General features: G+C 35.0%; 1 protein-coding gene across 1 annotated transcript in view; it reads right to left on the bottom strand.

The window, feature by feature from the left end:
* si:dkey-92j12.5 (multiple PDZ domain protein) overlaps window positions 1–17173 on the bottom strand; it is a 76530-nt gene that overhangs the window by 34794 nt on the left and 24563 nt on the right. The window contains exons 19-20 of the mRNA XM_038290326.1: window positions 12869–12992; window positions 5478–5676 (exon numbers count right to left, since the gene is read on the bottom strand). Coding sequence (XP_038146254.1) covers window positions 5478–5676; window positions 12869–12992 — 323 coding nt within the window. The remainder of the gene's footprint in view (window positions 1–5477; window positions 5677–12868; window positions 12993–17173) is intronic.

Genomic DNA, 17173 nt, shown 5'->3' with positions numbered 1-17173 from the left:
TTATTATTATTTTAAATGTGATTTATTTCTGTCATTATTATTTCTATTATATCTTCATGATTGTTTTTAATTTTTACAATAATCTGAACAAATGGTGCTTTTTGATAGTTATCCTTTGCACTAGTGGATACATATCACTTCAAAATCTCACTAGATCTCCCCTTATTTCCAAAATAAAAAAAATTATTCGCTGACACAGCTGAACAAATTTGTTCAGTGGTTAGGTGCTTTTAATACACAACAATCTGATTCTGTACATGTGTGAGACTAAAGTGTATATAAACCAAAGTGTTTTTTTAGTGTTGGTTTGATTTCTCAAAATTATAATGCATTTTTACATGGTGTTTGACCAAAGAGAAGGACGCTCATGCACTGTTAGGTTTTAACTTTTTTCCCCATACTGCTGTAAGGTTTCATATTAACAGTCTAGACAGATATAGACTCATAAGGTAGCAGTTTCAGTTGATGTTCTTTGGAACATTTTTCATTTAAAATACTGGGCCTTGTGGAAGTATTCATGCTCTTCAATAGTTTTTGATAGGACATTTTGCTACCACACATTTCAATGCATTTGTGGTTCAGGTATAAATACATTTCCATCTCAGTTTACAGTCTTTTATGGCCTCCAATAGGTTTTATTGCAGGATAACCCTATATATAGCTCCATCCTTCTTTCCATTTATCTGATGGCTTACCCTCTGACTAGCAAAGGAAAGCATACCCACAACGTGATGCTGCACTTAGCATGTTTCACCCTGAGGGTGATGTGTTCAGAGTGATGTGCAGTACAGTAGTAGTTTTGTGGAGCCAAAATAAAAATAAAAACAAGATGTTGACCAAAGACAGTCTGTTTTGGTCTCATTTGACCAGAGTAGCTTCACACTGTTTGCTAACCACTACATGGAATATGAAAAATTTGAAGAAAGTTTTCTTGTAGCTTTATTAAGGAGTAGGTGTCATTAAGCTTTTTACTTCGCAGTTATGTGCCCCTTGGTGTTGGTCTCATCCTATTAAAATACATTGAATGTTGAGGTTGTATAATAAAAGTAGGCAAAAAAGTTTACCAAGTACTGTCTGAACATTTAATAAAAATGTCCAAAAGACTGCCATTTACTGGACCGTCCAAAGGTGTTTTTACTGTGCATACTAAGAAAGGCACTAGCAACAGCATTTCAGTTGTCAGTTTGAGATTTAATTACAGGTCTGTACTGAAAGCTAAATGGCATGCTGTGTCAGACGTGCTCTGATTAGCATTCAGTTGCAAGGTTCTAACTTTTCTGACAGATGCAGCGTCTCTGAAAACGAGCAATGTTCTGATGTTTCCATTTGGGCAGGATAACAGAACAAGTCTGTGTTTTTATTTCTCCAAACATAACAATTGTTTTGTAAAGGTAAAGAAACATGAATATTTGTGTGATACATCCTCAAAACACTTCAAAAGGAGTCACATTAATTTAACAATAATGAAAATAAAGGAATGATCTGACTAAATTTGTCACTTAAAATACCTGTAAATCCTAAAATTCACAAGAGCCTCTGCACCGTATGCAATAATTGTCCTCAAGAAAATATTGATATTTCATTTTAAACATTCTTATACTTTTTCCACACTTTATATAATGTATTTTGCTTGTATTTCATGTCAAATATTTTAAAAGGGAACCAAACGCCATCCATTCATTATCTGTAACCATGCATCGCTGCAGCGTCACAGGTGGCTTATTGAATTTTCCCAGCATTCATTGGGAGACAGGTTGCACCCTGGACAGGTCTCCAGTCCATTACATGACAACACGCAGGGAGAACAACAAAGCACATGCACAATTTCATACCCAAGGACTGTTTGAGAAGACATAATTGACCGAACCTAACAGTCATGTTTTTTGGACAGAGATATGAAACATAATCATCTCCGGAGGTTTGAAAGGAGTCCTCTAAACAGAGCCAGTCTTCTTCAGTAGCAAAAGCATCTGTAAAGATCCTCCAGAGCGAGCATACACCTTTAAAATATTTTCTAATTAATCCTCGCCCTGTCTGTCATTTTAGATGGACAGCAATATTGTCATGTTGTCAATATTGTCATGGATTTAGAGTTCTGCAATAAATCTGTTTGATCAGTCTGATGGTTCAAACCTGCATTTAGTCTCTTTGCATTTAACTTTCTCTGCTCTGTTCCTTTATCTTCAAAATTATGTTTGTTGACAAAACGTCTAAAAAACATCTAAGGCCTTCAGCTTCAAAGAACAAGGGATTTGAACTAGATCAAATCATTGAAAGGTAAGCTCTATTCATTCTACTTAACATGTAGCCTCGAAAAGCAATTTCCCAGGCTGGACTGCATGTACAGTAAATACAGTAAATGGTTCTGATTACAAACCATCTCTGCATTTATTGATTTTGTATAATATATATATATATATATATATATATATATATATATATATATATATATATATATATATATATATATATATATATATATATATATATATATATATTTATTTATTTATTTATTTTTTATATATATATTCTGTCTCCTTAAACCCTTGTCAGCCTCGGCAGATGGCCGCTTACACTGAGCCTGGTACTGCTGGAGGATTCTTCCTGTTAAAGGGAGTTTTCCTCTCCACTTTCGCTACAACCATGCCTGGTGTGAGGGATTGCCTTCGAGTTAATTAGTCGATGCAATAAACTGGTTTTCCTTAGACAGAAAACGTTTAACCAATCTGACTGTATGATCTGGTTGAATTGTCTCTGTAAAGGGCCTTGAGATTACACGTGTTGTGAATTGGTGCTATATAAATACACTGAATTGAATTGAAGTACTTATTTACATTAAAGCTACAGTCTGTAACATGACATTGTGTGAAAATGTTCAAGGTCAAGAAATGCTTTTACAAGGCATTGTAATGGAAAATTTGTTTTTCTCAGTCTAATTTTACCATCTTCCTAAAGAAATGTTTCTCTTAAAGGTGCATTTCTGCACAAAGAGAGGTTTTTTTGTTTTTAGAATGATAAACATGACTATATTTAAGTCATTGTATCAACAAAATATCTTCCTTGCAGCTTATTGTTCTCTTCTGCTATCAAACATTAGTATTAGACAACTCAAAGAACAAGATGCTAAAGTTAAGTTTAATTCTTAGAGTCCTTTAAATTAGGAAGGTGTTTTGAATCCATACATTTTCATGTGAAGTTGTTGTGACTGAATCATGTGGACAGCTTGTCTTGTCTCAAAAGACGCAGTTTGATAGTGACAAGGACTCATCCTTTTGCATTCCTCACTCCGTGGCTGCCAAAGCAACTCAGCTGCCTCCACTTGCTTTTAGATTGTCTGAAGTGCTGTCAGAAGGAGGCACAGAGAGCATGTTTGTGTGGACTTGAGTGTTGTGTGAGTATGTGGAGGAAGAAAAGGGAAAAAACACACCTGTGTTCATCAACGTGTGTATTCAGTGTGCAGTACATCTATGAGAGACTCTTTAAAACACTCCTTTGTTCAGAAGTACACTGTTCAAGGTGAGATGAGTGATGAATTATTCAGAAATATTTCCCATAGCAGGAAAAAAAATGCGATTTTGGAGGTTAGGACACTAAATGCCTTTGTGTGTATGTGTCCACATGCCCGAGCGTGTGTATGTGTGGGGGTGACTGCTTGTGAGTGCAGAGTGTGTATCTTTAAAAGCACAAGACAGAAGAGACACATAGTGAGAATGTGAGTGGGTGTTTAGCAGGGCAGAGGGATATTAAAGGTGGAGCACATCCCCAATCAACCAAACAAGCTTTCTCAATGTGGAGCCATAATTGCTGATGTTGGAACAAGTGATAATGCAGCCAGATTTTTTCGTCCAGCAATCTTAAAAAATTTCAGAATTTAAACCGAACATGACTGTAGTGCCTCAGTGAGATATGACTGCAGAAACAGACAAACTGAAATTGATTATTTGCCTATAATGATGCAGTAATTCATTCTGTACATAATCAAGACAATTATACAATTACTTTAAGTTCTCATTCAAATTGCAGAGCTTGTAAAGCCATTTGCTCAATGTGCTTTTGTTCCCTTAAAACTTTTAATTCCTTTAAACATGTTTGATTTATGACAATAGATAACTGGCTGCAGACCACTTTGGATGTGTCTCCACACAGAATGTCCAAAAATCACTAAGTGGTGCCAGTAACTCTGAGATAAATGGGTTAATAGTTGTTTTGACCTGATTAATTTTTTATTTTCAAACATTTGTGAGGGCTCAAAAGGATGTTTCATTTTTATTCCTTGTTAGGTTGTGTAACATTAAAAAGAGTTTCACTTGATGCAGACAGAAGTTTGATGGATCTCAGTTTGGAGAATTTAGAAGAAATTCTTATGAAAGAATTAGCCTAATATGCCTGATCGTCTAAAATATAATATACGGTAAGAAACGTTTGTATTCAAAAATATTGGGATATCAAAGATTTTTTGTTGTTGTTATTTTAACCAACTTCTAGAGGTAAAAATATAAGACCATAATTGTTTTATAACTTTTTTTTTACCTTTTTTAGACATTTCATCTATAATATTCAATATAAATATGAAAAGGTAAGATAACATTTGTTCAAACTACCTTTGAAAATCTTTAGATTGCGAGTACATCTATTGTTCACAACCCTCTTCAGACTTTATGCCAGGTTTAGTTCTTAAGTCTTGCTAGCCCATTGCAGCACCTTAATTTTACACTTTTACACTTTTCTATTACAAAGTTGTTGTTTTTTTTGTTTTGTTTTTTATTGAACTTCATTTTAAATTGAATTGTACCGGATTCATGTGACACTAAGACCTAAAAAGGTTTGGAAACAATTTGTCATGGTCTCAGTTCAATATCAAAAGCCCTAAATGTCAACAGCAGTGTGCACATTTTTGGAGCTCCAGTACAGTTGCTTTTCAATTCCACACTTACAGTGCAGCTCAACGCATCAGATGGATTTACTGGAGGGAGAACATTTGCTCAGTTTTGTGCTATAATTCCTGAATCAAACACACTGACAAATGTTTTTGTAGCTACTATCTAATCATATGTAGAGTACTAAATACCCCCCTTCAAAAACACTAAAAAAAAAACATAACTTCAATCCGAAGAGAGCTTAACTTACCTTACATATGGAAATATAATGGTTGTAAGACCATTTTTAAAAAGTATTAATACTGTTTGTTTTCATGAATCTCTAATATCATTAAATAATTCTGACCATTTGATGTCCTAGTCAAAACAAGCATTAAAAAAAGACAAACATAAATGCAGAGCAAAAAGTGATTTGGTATACCTTAGATGTACACAGGTAGGCCCAGTGAAAGGATACATTTGTTTTTTTTTAAATAAAATATTGGAGATTTTCAGAATATTTTCCGACTTGTGATTTTTTTTTTTGTCTTATCTTTTCTAAACAGATGGCTTTACTCTGCACAGATCTGTCCAATAGTGTAGGCAAAAGATGCTTCTCACCTCATCTCTGGCCCTATGACAGAGTGTCTGCGGAGCATGGCCCTGGCCTGGGCGCTGGTCAGATTTGAGGCAGGTTCTCCATTTATGGCCAAGATGATATCCCCCACCCCCAGCCTGCCATCCTGGCAAACAGAGCCCCCCTGGACCACGCTCCGGACCAGAATGCCTGTGCCGTCCTTGATAGCACTCACCGACATCCCTGCCAACAGGCGCACAAGCGCATCACACAGAAGCACACAGAAGCATGGGTGAATAGAGGGTAGGCTAAGACTGCTTTGACCGCATGCCAAACAGACATTTGCTCAAACAAACACCTCACTACTGCAATGATCAGCATAATCTAGACAGACACGAGGCAGATTAGCAAAGCACAGTATCATTCTTCACACTCACATAAGATGCATTAAAACACTCACACAGAGGCCAGAAGGCACAGGTGACTGGAGAGGTGACAGATGCCATTCGCACAAACACCCAACTTTAGCATTACCATGTTGCACACTAGTTGGATTACACTAACACTTCTTTAATGCAAACTGGCTGAAACAGGTAAATCAGCACACACACACACACACAGGTGCACACCTCATGCACACGCATGTGCATACTGCTGAGAGGGAGGGCTTTAAAAGGCTGGTTTAAGGCGCTGGTGTACAACACTGCTTACTACTAACAAAGCACATCCACAACACTATGGTCGTACAAAATTTGAAATTGGTCAAAAAAATGACTTTGTGCTTATTTTTACTTGAATAAATATTTTATTGCTTTTTTTGGTATTACATTCAAATTGCAATACAATCATAGTGCATGGAGTACAATAATGTGGAGACAAAGCCACTGCTACATACAGGGCAAACCTAAGACATATTTCAAAGATATAACTCCAAATAAATAAAGTGTTCAGTATATGCTGAAATACAACACTGTATCAAATACATTGCAGACACACACAAAAAGATTTGAATCATAATTAAGTGAGATGCACAAAAAACAAATAGTAGCAGGTGACCAAAATGTGGTGTTTTTTTATACCTCTATCAAAAATGAAAAATCATTCTGCTTTCTGATGACTGAGCACACCCTACCTAAGGGCTATTAAATCTAAAACAATGCTTTCCTCTTTGGCAGAGGAAAGGAAATTCAACGTTAGCTAACTAGTCGTTTGCCACTCTAGCAAAGACATAAAGAGAACAACTACAGTGTTAAGACATATCAAGACAGCTGCATTTTTTTTAAGCTCTAGGAGATCAAGAGAGAGCAAAGGTTTCATCTGATGACAGCAAAATACTTCAGCAAGGTTGCTCTTTTTTATCATTTTAAGTTTGAAACATCTTGGTTGTACAGTAACAAGGTTAAAATTAAAATATATTTCATGGCTTCTGGAAATCTCAAAATTAAGCTAAAAAGCTTTCCTTTTTGGACAGCACTATGCCCAAGAGTTGATTGTGTCAACGTGTAACCCAAAGCCAGGAAATCAGCAGTTGTAATCGTGAATGGGTCACAAAATTGTGATTGACAAACTTTTAAAAACGTCAGCTAAATTAGAAATTTCCCATGTGAAAGCATTTAAACTTAACTCTACATAGGAATAGCTCAGAAAAATCAAACAGCAAAGCTTTACAACAGTTACTTGATAAAGATTTTGAACTTTTTAGTTTAGGTGTAGCTCATATAAGCGAGGAAAGAACAAAAATACAGAAGATTTTTTTTGTTGTTTGTCAAACCTTTTTCCCTTAAAAACGATTTTATTTTAATTTATTTTATGTTACCAAAACTGCACTTTAACATAGTGATGGATAGAGTTACACTTTGAAAAAAGTAGAAGGTAGAATTGAATTATTGTAACATGATTTGTTCAAATAACAATGGATCAATCAGTCGATTGATGAGTCGATGCAATCAACTGGTTTTCCTTAAATAGAAAACTTTGAATCAATTCGACTGTAAGATCTGGTTGAATTGTAAAGTGTCTTGAGATGACATATGTTGTGAATTGGCGCTATATAAATAAACTGAATTGAATATCAGCTTAATCTGTACTAATATGACCAGCAAAGGTTTGGGCATTTCTCTTACAGTTAATTTTTTTTAAGTGAAAATGTATGCTTATCTCAAAAAGCTTTTAATTATAAATAAACTTAATTGAATTTAAATGAATATCGACTTTATCTGTACTAATATGACCAGCAAAGGTTTGGGCATTTCTCTTACAGTTTATTATTTTTAAGTGAAAGTATGCTTGTCTTCAAAAAAGACGAGCATACTTAGTTTTTTTCTTTAATATGTCCAGAATTTAAGGGGCTAAACAAGTTTCAAATCATCATAAGACAATTCACAGAATAAATTAATTTTTAAAGAGTCGTAAAGATCCAATTTAGCAAAGAGCATACCATAAAGTGCTTAACCTAACTTGCAAAAGTGTTACGACCCCTTGACATTTTTAAAGACATTCACAAACGAGTTTGGACGCAACAGAAGAGTGACCTGGTCCTAAAGAATGGCAAAAATTAACCATAACCAAAACAAAAAGCCACATTTTTTTCTATTTTCAGGATGCAAAACTAAATTTAACAAAAAAAATATATATATATGTAAGAAGATGAGAGAGAAATGAGAGCCGAATTAAATGTTTTGGCTAGTATGCAATCCTCAAACACAAACACACACAATACTAACCCTAGATCATGATAAAGGATGCATTATGTTGTGAGGAAGCTTTAATGGTCAGATTTGATGAAACCAAATACAAGAAATTCTTTAAGAGAGAGCCTGGGGAGGAGCTTCACCTGTCAGCAGTGGCCCTAAAAACACATGCAAAGCTGCTCATTCAAAATCTACAAACTAAATGCTGTTAAACTCTGTGGTAAGAGCCTTTTTCTTCTCAATATAAATGGCAACTGTGTGATCTCTATCACATAACATCCAGATAAAGTACTTTTGAATTTGGCTTTAAAGTGGCAAAATATGAAAAGGTTCAAGGAATAGAACTAGTTTTATAGAGACCGTGTACCCAATTAAATATAAAGCCCAGCTCTCTCAAGCTCTAATACTCACAAAGACTCAGGTCTAAAGGTTGTGTTTCTGTTGTTTTCATGAATCACCAGAAAATTTTTAGAGACTTTAGGGTCATGGCTTCCTTGTAGTTACAACAAAGAAATGCTTGTTGATTCAAATCCAGCATTAGGCAGTATAAACCTCCTTTTATTCATCATTGACATTGGCCTCCTATAAGGAACTACATGTTATGGTGGGAATTAGAATACTTGATGCCATTAAAATGAGTAGGGCAAGAGAGACTGTTTGATATTTGCAAAAGCTATTTTCCTCTCTTAAGAATGACAAGTGGCATTAAACCAAGCAATCTTGCTGAGAGAACAGCTCATGGGACTGGAAGGACAATTGACATTGAATTGCAAAGACTTGCAGGAGTATTCAGACTTAAATAACCAAGCACTCACTTCTTAACCCTAATTTGAAGAAAACCTTTCTTGCATCCTAATTTGGGCAAGACCCAGACTGGACAAAAATCCTGCGATCTAAGAGAATTATACAATAACTTTTAGCAAGACAACATGATTTCACAGGAGCCAGATCTAGTCCCAGTTTACAATATAAAGTTCTACTACATGTCTAAGGCTACCTCTAAACACATTGTGTTGTTTTCCATCTTCTTAATCAGAACATGCTAAAGTGGCAAAAGATAGTCCTAGAACTGCCCTTTTGTATTTACAGAGTTGACTATAAAATACTGGTTGTGCGCTAGATAATGACACACTGTTGGGGTAAATAAAAGCCTCTAATGTGGTATCGCAGTCTATATTAATAAAACACATAATCTTTGCTAAACTTTTGATCCAGTATGAGATCTTGCTAGTAGTTTATTGCTCTAAGCTTTACGTTGAATCCCTCCCAAACGTTGGCTTAATGTTCAGTCTTATAGACTCATTGGTTTCAGCACTTTGATAAAAACTTATTTCATGTGAAATATTTAAGAAAAGTGTTTGCTGTTACACATCATAGTCTCAGTACATGAATCCCTTGAAGAGAAGAACTTTGTTTGTATGCAATTTGTCCCACCATTTGTAATAAAGTGTAGCAGAAATGTTAAACAACAATAAAACTAATACTGTAAATATATAGGATATAGGATGCCCAAACCTTTGCTTTCCACACCATGATAATCCATATAAACACACACACACACACATTATGTTGATATATATATATATATATATATATATATATATATATATATATATATATATATATATATATATATATATATATATATATATATATATATATATACACTGTATATATATATATAAGCTGCATAATAAGTATTTGAACACCTGAGAAAATCAATGTTAATATTAGGTAGAGTAGCTTTTGTTTGCAATTGTAGAGGTTAAAAGTTTCCTGTAGTTATTCACCAGGTTTGCACACACTGCAAGAGGGATTTTGGCCCACTCCTCCACACAGATCTTCACTAGATCAGTCAGGTTACTAGGCTGTTGCCGAGAAGAGTCTGAGCTCCCTCCAAATATTGTCTTTTGGATTTAGGTCTGGAGACTGGTTAGGCCACGGCAGAACCTTGATATGCTTCTTTAGGAGCCACTCCTATGTTATCCTGGCTGTGTGCTTTGGGTCATTCTCATGTTGGAGACCCAGCCTCGACCCATCTTCAGTGCTCTAATTAAGGGAAGGAGGTTGATCAAATGGTCATTGGCAAACTTAAGACCGGGCTTGACATGTGCTGGTTTAAGCAGGGAAACCTTCCATACAATGCATGATTTTAAACATTGACGTCTTAGTGTATTACCAACAGTAACCATTGAAATGCTGGTCCCAGCTCTTTTAAGGTCATTGACCAGCTCCTCCCGTGTAGTTCTGGGCTAATTTCTTAAATTACTTAGGATCATTGAGACCCCATGAGGTAAAATCTTGCATGGAGTCCCAGTCTGAGGGAGATTGACAGTAATGTTTTGCTTCTTCCATTTTATGATTGCTCCAAAGGTGGACCTTTTTTCACCAAATTGCTTGGCAGTTTTCCTGTAGCCCTTTCCAGCCTTGTGGAGGTGTACAATTTTGGCTCTAGTGTCTTTGGTCAGCTCTTCGGCCTTGGCCATGTTAGTAGTTAGATTCTTACTTTTTTGGGGGGGTGGACAGGTGTCTTTACACAGCTAACAGCCTCAAACAGGTGCACCCAATTTACTATAGGATAATAACATTTTAAAGGGAGACAAACAGGTCTTTGAGGGTCAGAATTCTAGCTGATAGACAGGTGTTCATATACTTATTTGGAGCTGTATCATACAAATAAATAGTTAAAAAACTATATATTGCAATTTCTGGATTTTTTTTAGATTATGTCTCTCACAATGAGCATGCACCTATGAAGACAATTTCAGAGACATCTATTTATATGTATAAAGGAAATTGTTACTTGCAAGTTAATTTGCAAGTTCTTCCACTTAGAAATCATAGAGGCCTCTGATAGGTGCATGTCTACGATGTAGGTATATCGTAGGTGAATGTCTATATATATATATATATATATATATATATATATATATATATATATATATATATATATATATATATATATATATATATATATATATACATATATATATATATATATATATATATATATATATATATATATATATATATATATATATATATATACATATACATATATATATATATATATATATATATATATATATATATATATATATATATATATATATATATATATATATATACACACACATACACACACATTTCCTGCATCATTAAGTACATCAGGAACGGGATCAAAACAATCACAACATATGAGAGGCACAGTGTACTGCTTTTGTGACCTTGATTTTCTCTACCACAAACATTTACATAATTTCAACCCCTCGCTCTCTCTCAAGCAAACACAGACGTAGGTAGTCTATTGCCTTATCAGCACATGCATTACGAATACAAATTAGTTGGTTTTCTTATGCTTTGCATAGGAACTTTAAATGAAAGTACACGATTTGCTTCAACTCTCCTATTTCCCTACTGTGTTAAGATAGAAAATGAAAATAAGTAATAGATCAACACCTTCATAAAACTAATCCATTGCTCACTAAACACATCTGTTAAAAGGCTAGGTTTTTGTGGTATAAAAAAATCAAATCTTTTTCTCCATGTTAGCAGATACTTATCCTGTATAATAGAGGGAAAAGGGATGAGCGAAAAAGTGTGATAAACTTGCATATGTGTGCATACTCTTAAAGTGATACATTTTCAAACAAATTTTTTATTTAATTTTAGCATGTCTGTTTTGAGGTAATCTGTAATCATCCCACATCCTGATCTAGCATTATTGTGTCACTATCTGCCACACAGCAAAACTTCTTCAGATCTTTAAAATTTTGAGGACATTTGTTTGCCACAGCCCTATTCCTGTTCAGAATTTTTATAATTTAGTTGTGGCTTGAGTTTGCTTAATTTCTTCTTACAGTACGACGCAAAACCTTTGTTGATTTTGGAAATTGCTTAACTGTCCTAAGCATGCTAAAACCCATCAGTTTCCAACAGATGCTTGGGTGTGGTGCTCTTTTAAAGTTAGATGTTCTTTGATGTCTGTGCTCTTTAGCAAGGCCTTGTTGTTTTCCTGTCTCTTAACCCTACTTCATCATTTTGCCAAAATTTGTTGTTACATGTAGGCAACAAAAATCTCTTAGTTGCCTCCTTGACTAGCTTTTTATTCTTGTCTATCAAATGCTTTTTCAATAGACATTTATATGAAAGCAGAACATTTTGTAACCTTCTCCTGACTAATACCTCTGTGCAGTCTGATCCTTTGAAAACTCTCTGCCAGCTATGTCTTCGACCTACTAAGCCTACTAAGACAACAGAACCTGGTTTCAAATTATTTAGATTCAATATAATGAATGGTGGGTATGAACTAAAGATAACCCAATGCTGTGTTTAATCAGAAGATAAATTTGTTAGGGATATGCACACTTATGCAAATAGGTATTGTGTCTTTTGTGAGACAAATTATATATTTTCCCTCAGAGCAATTTTTGAAAACAATGATCATGGTCATATTTTTTACATCACAAATGGTAGGATTCTGACAGGGGTGTGCTTTGAAAACCATTGCACATTATTCATAACGTTACAAATTAATTTAACCTCCCAAATATATATTTTTCCAAACACACACATACTGCCCCCCACACAGAATTCATCTCCCCTCTCAGGTTTGACGAAAACACCACGTCACCACTCCTCTTCAGGGCAGTCGTCATCACCACCTCCAATTAGTGTCATCAAGGCCATGCCTGCAATGTACACACACCAGGACACCATCACCATGAGAAAGATGGAGAACATACCAAGGCTACGGTTGCCCCGGACTACAGTGATTGTCCTCTCAAAGCTTGTGCGAGGGGGCAGAGGTGGGGCTTGCTGCCTACTATCATCTTCCATAGCGCTGCAGCGATAACGCAGCTGGTTTTCCTAAGAGAAAGACAAGAGGGGTGTGAAGGAGGGAGTGAGAACATGACAGTGGGGTGAGTGTTTTATGAATTGTGATACAGGCATTAACGTAGAGCATAGATATGCCACTGTCTCTGTAATTTTCTTCTAAGTAACCAGAATTTATTGTAAGCTTTCAAGCGTGTCTCGATCGATACTTCTTTTAGCTTTCAAAGTTTTTCACTCAAGTTTTACCTACTCACTGATTTTTGGTCTAGTGTCTGACCCCTTTTTGAGAAAGTAATGTTTTTTTCTTTGATAAGCAGCTTGGCTCTGATCTATGAATGTTTTAGAGAAGAAAGGCTGCTAAACTCAAAAGATAAACTAGGGTTGTGTCATTACAAAATATAAAAACTCTTTTTCAGGAGGCTTATGAGACACACATAGCTTTGTAATTGACATACTTTCATAAAATAACAATTTATTTCCATTTCTTTGAGATAATCTGTTACAAATATGGAAGGAAAGAAACAGTTTTTAGCTGAAAGCTTGGGAAACAAATAGATTTATCCCAGTTTTCTGATCAAATTACTTTTAGACTCTGCTCATTGAGCAATTTTATCTTCTTCTGTTCTCTGCATTATATATTTTCATAATCATTAACAAAATAATGGCACTGTAGGAAATATAGCCGAGGTCCCAAAAAAAGGACTTCACCAAAAAAAAAAAAGAAAGACAACAAACTATATTTTTTCCAAAGCCCTAATTCATTCCTCTTGTATCTTTTGAGGTTTGGTAGCTTACAATTAAATCTTTTAGGATTTTATATGAAAGGCAAAATAGCACATAATTGCAAAGTGCAAGAAAAAAAATCTATTTTCAAAATTCTTCACATATAAAAATCTGAAGGAATAGAATATTCATTTGTATTCAGTGCAAACAATTGGCATTGGACAGACAATAACAAAAAAACAAAAACTTGGGTAACATAAGCCCAGTGTAAATCCAGGGGTTCTATGAAGGTTTTGTTGGAGAACACTAGAGAAAAATCAGCATCATGAAGGTCGTCTAACACAACAGACAGGATAGGACATGTTTGGGAAAGTTTAAAGCAGGTTTAGAATATAAAACAATGTCCCAAGCTTTGTCTCTTGGAGAACTGTTCAATCCATCATCTGACAATGGAAAGATTATGCAAACCAACCAACACATGGTGTGCATGACTCAAACTGACAGGCTTGGCAAGGAAGCATTAATTTGAAAAGCAGCCAAGAATCTCCAAAGTCCAAAGGAGCTTCAAAGATCAGCAACTCAGCTGGATGAATCTACTGACAGGAGAACTAATGGATTTGAAGGCCACAAAAGTGACCCTTATGGTAGACAAGTGTCAAGAAAAAAGTGATATTAATAAAACTTTCATGTGAAATCATATTAAAAGGTTGGAAAATACATGGGGAAGTAAATGCTGATCTAATGAAATATTTTGCTCTCAATAAAAAAACCTATTCCTAAGGTATAAACTTCACATATCATGAACACATGATAAGTTTACATGTCTCCATCAGGGATGATAAAACTGGTAATAGTTAAAGGGAAGATGCATGAAGCTAAGTGCAGTCCAGCCCTGAAGGAAAACCTATTAGAGGCTGGAAAAGCCTAAACACTGGGGTGGAGATTCACCTCCCAGCAGAACAATAACCATAAAACATAGAGCCAGAGACCTGAGGCTCCAAGCTCAGGTTTGGTCTACCTGCTTTTTAAGAACAAAAATAACAGAAAACTATTCATAATCTACCCTCCACATCACAATTGAACACTTCTTTATGTCAGTGTAGTATAAAACATCTAAAATAAAATAAATCATTTTACAAATTGTGGGGTGAAAAAATCAGGAATACTTTTGCAATTTGCTGTGTAATAAAATTATGGGAGGCCGAATAAGTTTGAGTGTGGCGGTGAAGTCTATGTTGCCATAAACATAAAGTCAAATGATTTTCTTAAATGCTGAAAAAAAAAAAAAAAACAAGCAAGTATTGTATTATATTTAACAGAAACTTTTTGAAGATCATGATAAAACAAAGCAACAAATACAAGGGTCACTCTTTGGGCTGTAAATGTAGGGAGAAACCAACAAAAGATGATGTCAGCTCTTCAGTCTCTAATGTGTTGGGTTTAGCAAACAACAGCTCATCCTGAGATGAGGCACAGGGACTGAATAAAAAAAAAAGTGATTCATGTTTCTCAGCATAGTGACACAGGGAAGCAAATATATCCCAGCTATGATGGCTGAAACTACTATATAATTACTGCCATTATTGCTAAATAGTACAAAATAACTCCTAGGAACTTTTTAGCTGCAGCTTGTGGGTTGTATAAAAAAATAAGCTCCACATGATACTTTAAGAAAACGTGTTTTGAAAAGGCACTTATCAATTTCTACTCTTGTATAAGACGTCAGAGGAGAAATTCAGGAGAAAAAGCAGGCACCATGAGAACACTTGTTTCTCTATACTTATGCAACATGTGGTAGGAGTCAGTGCTCTTTAAATTGTGTGTACAGGTGTTATTAGAGGGCTGTGATGAAGTAAATCAGCCTTTTGGAAAGTCATCCATTTTAATATTGCTGTTGAGGCAGGTTGCATATTTTACATCCTTTTTGAAACCTGTAAACTAAAACGGTAATAAATCCATACAAAGCTAATGGAGTTAGAATATTTTCTGCATATTTCTTTTATCCTCATGTAGATCATTTTGAGTTGTTCTGTACTGTTCTAAATAGATAAACTTGCCTTGTTCCTTTTGTAGACGCCTTCAAAATAGTGTGTTGGGGTTCTGCCCTCTTTTCTGGTTTATAGTCTCTTTGTAATTTGTGTCTTTGTAGTTGCTTTCTGTCAGTTTTGTCAGTTTGTTTTATGGAGTTACTCTATTTTGCCCCCTTATGCCTGTTTCCTTTCCCCTTGGCTGGTTAGTTCTATTCACACCTGCTCCATATCAGCTTATTATTATTATCACAAATAATGATTATATCATTAATCATTTCCAGAATTGCCCTGAAGGAATAATCCCAAGGGATAAATAAAGTTGAGTCTTAGTCTTATTAGCCCATCCTTTGTTCTGTTCCCCATATACACACCACCACTGCAGTTCCTCATAACTGGTTTCTTGTTGTTTTGTTACTTCATTGTCTCTTTGCTACCCATGTGTGTTTTTCCCTGTGGTTTGCTAGATTTGTGGTTTTCAGTATTTTGTGTTTTTTGGACTTTCCTTCAGTTGCCTGTGGGATTCTCGATTAAATCTGCAAACTCATCTCTGCCCCCTCATCTCTGCATTTGGTCCTCAAAAACCTCCACTCAACCTTAAAATAGTGTCGCCATGTGGAAGAACTTTTGCAGCGAACCTTTTAAAGTGTGCATTTCTTCAATGTGCAGATGATACTCTAATGATCGAAATGTCCAAAATCACAGGGGAAAATATACAAATGTAAACATTTAGCACGTGCAAAGAGATTTTCCATGCATGAAACTCAACTGCAGGATCAAATTAAGCGTTCCCTTTAGCAGTTCTGAAAGTCTGGTGCAAATTAACACACAAGAATTTCTGCCATCATTGTGGCCACAAAGGAGGCATGAGTACAATGACAGAGGATGGAAAAAGATTGTCTGGCCCTGCAAACAAATTTAGACCATTAGAAACAACAAGATTAATATAAATAAAGAAGAAATTTCTATATAAGCCAGTAAAAAACCAATGCAGTGGGGCAGCAGATAAACATAATAAAATCAAAGTAAAACGGACAGAAAAAAATATGACATGCATGTTTATAAAAGACCAACAAACAAAACAGAATAATAAAAGGCACTAAAAAGCCTGCAAAGAGAAAATTAAATAAACTAGCCAACCATGAAAATGTTAAAATCTAATTTTCTTATTAGAAGTTCAGTTTTTTCAACAGTCCTTTTGAAATCTTCTAATCATGGTATATATTGTAAATTAGATGTATAGTTACACTCTGTTTTCAGTTTCCACTTTGATTCATGTGATCATAAAACCAAGTAATGCATTTTAGTTTCAAACCATTCTGAAACACTATAGTTGCTGTATGACTACAAATCTACATTAGTTTAGACCCCAACTATCAGTTAAACAAATAGATTGAAGTTATGCAAACCCATTTTCCAATAACACATCTAGTCATACTGTATGTTGTGGAAAACATTTCATAA

Source organism: Cyprinodon tularosa, unplaced genomic scaffold (genome assembly GCF_016077235.1).
Source record: "Cyprinodon tularosa strain WSP-4 unplaced genomic scaffold, ASM1607723v1 ctg279, whole genome shotgun sequence".
Classification (NCBI taxonomy): Eukaryota; Metazoa; Chordata; class Actinopteri; order Cyprinodontiformes; family Cyprinodontidae; genus Cyprinodon; species Cyprinodon tularosa.
The sequence above is the reverse complement of the archived record's forward strand: the minus strand, read 5'-3'. Positions and strand labels throughout refer to the sequence as shown.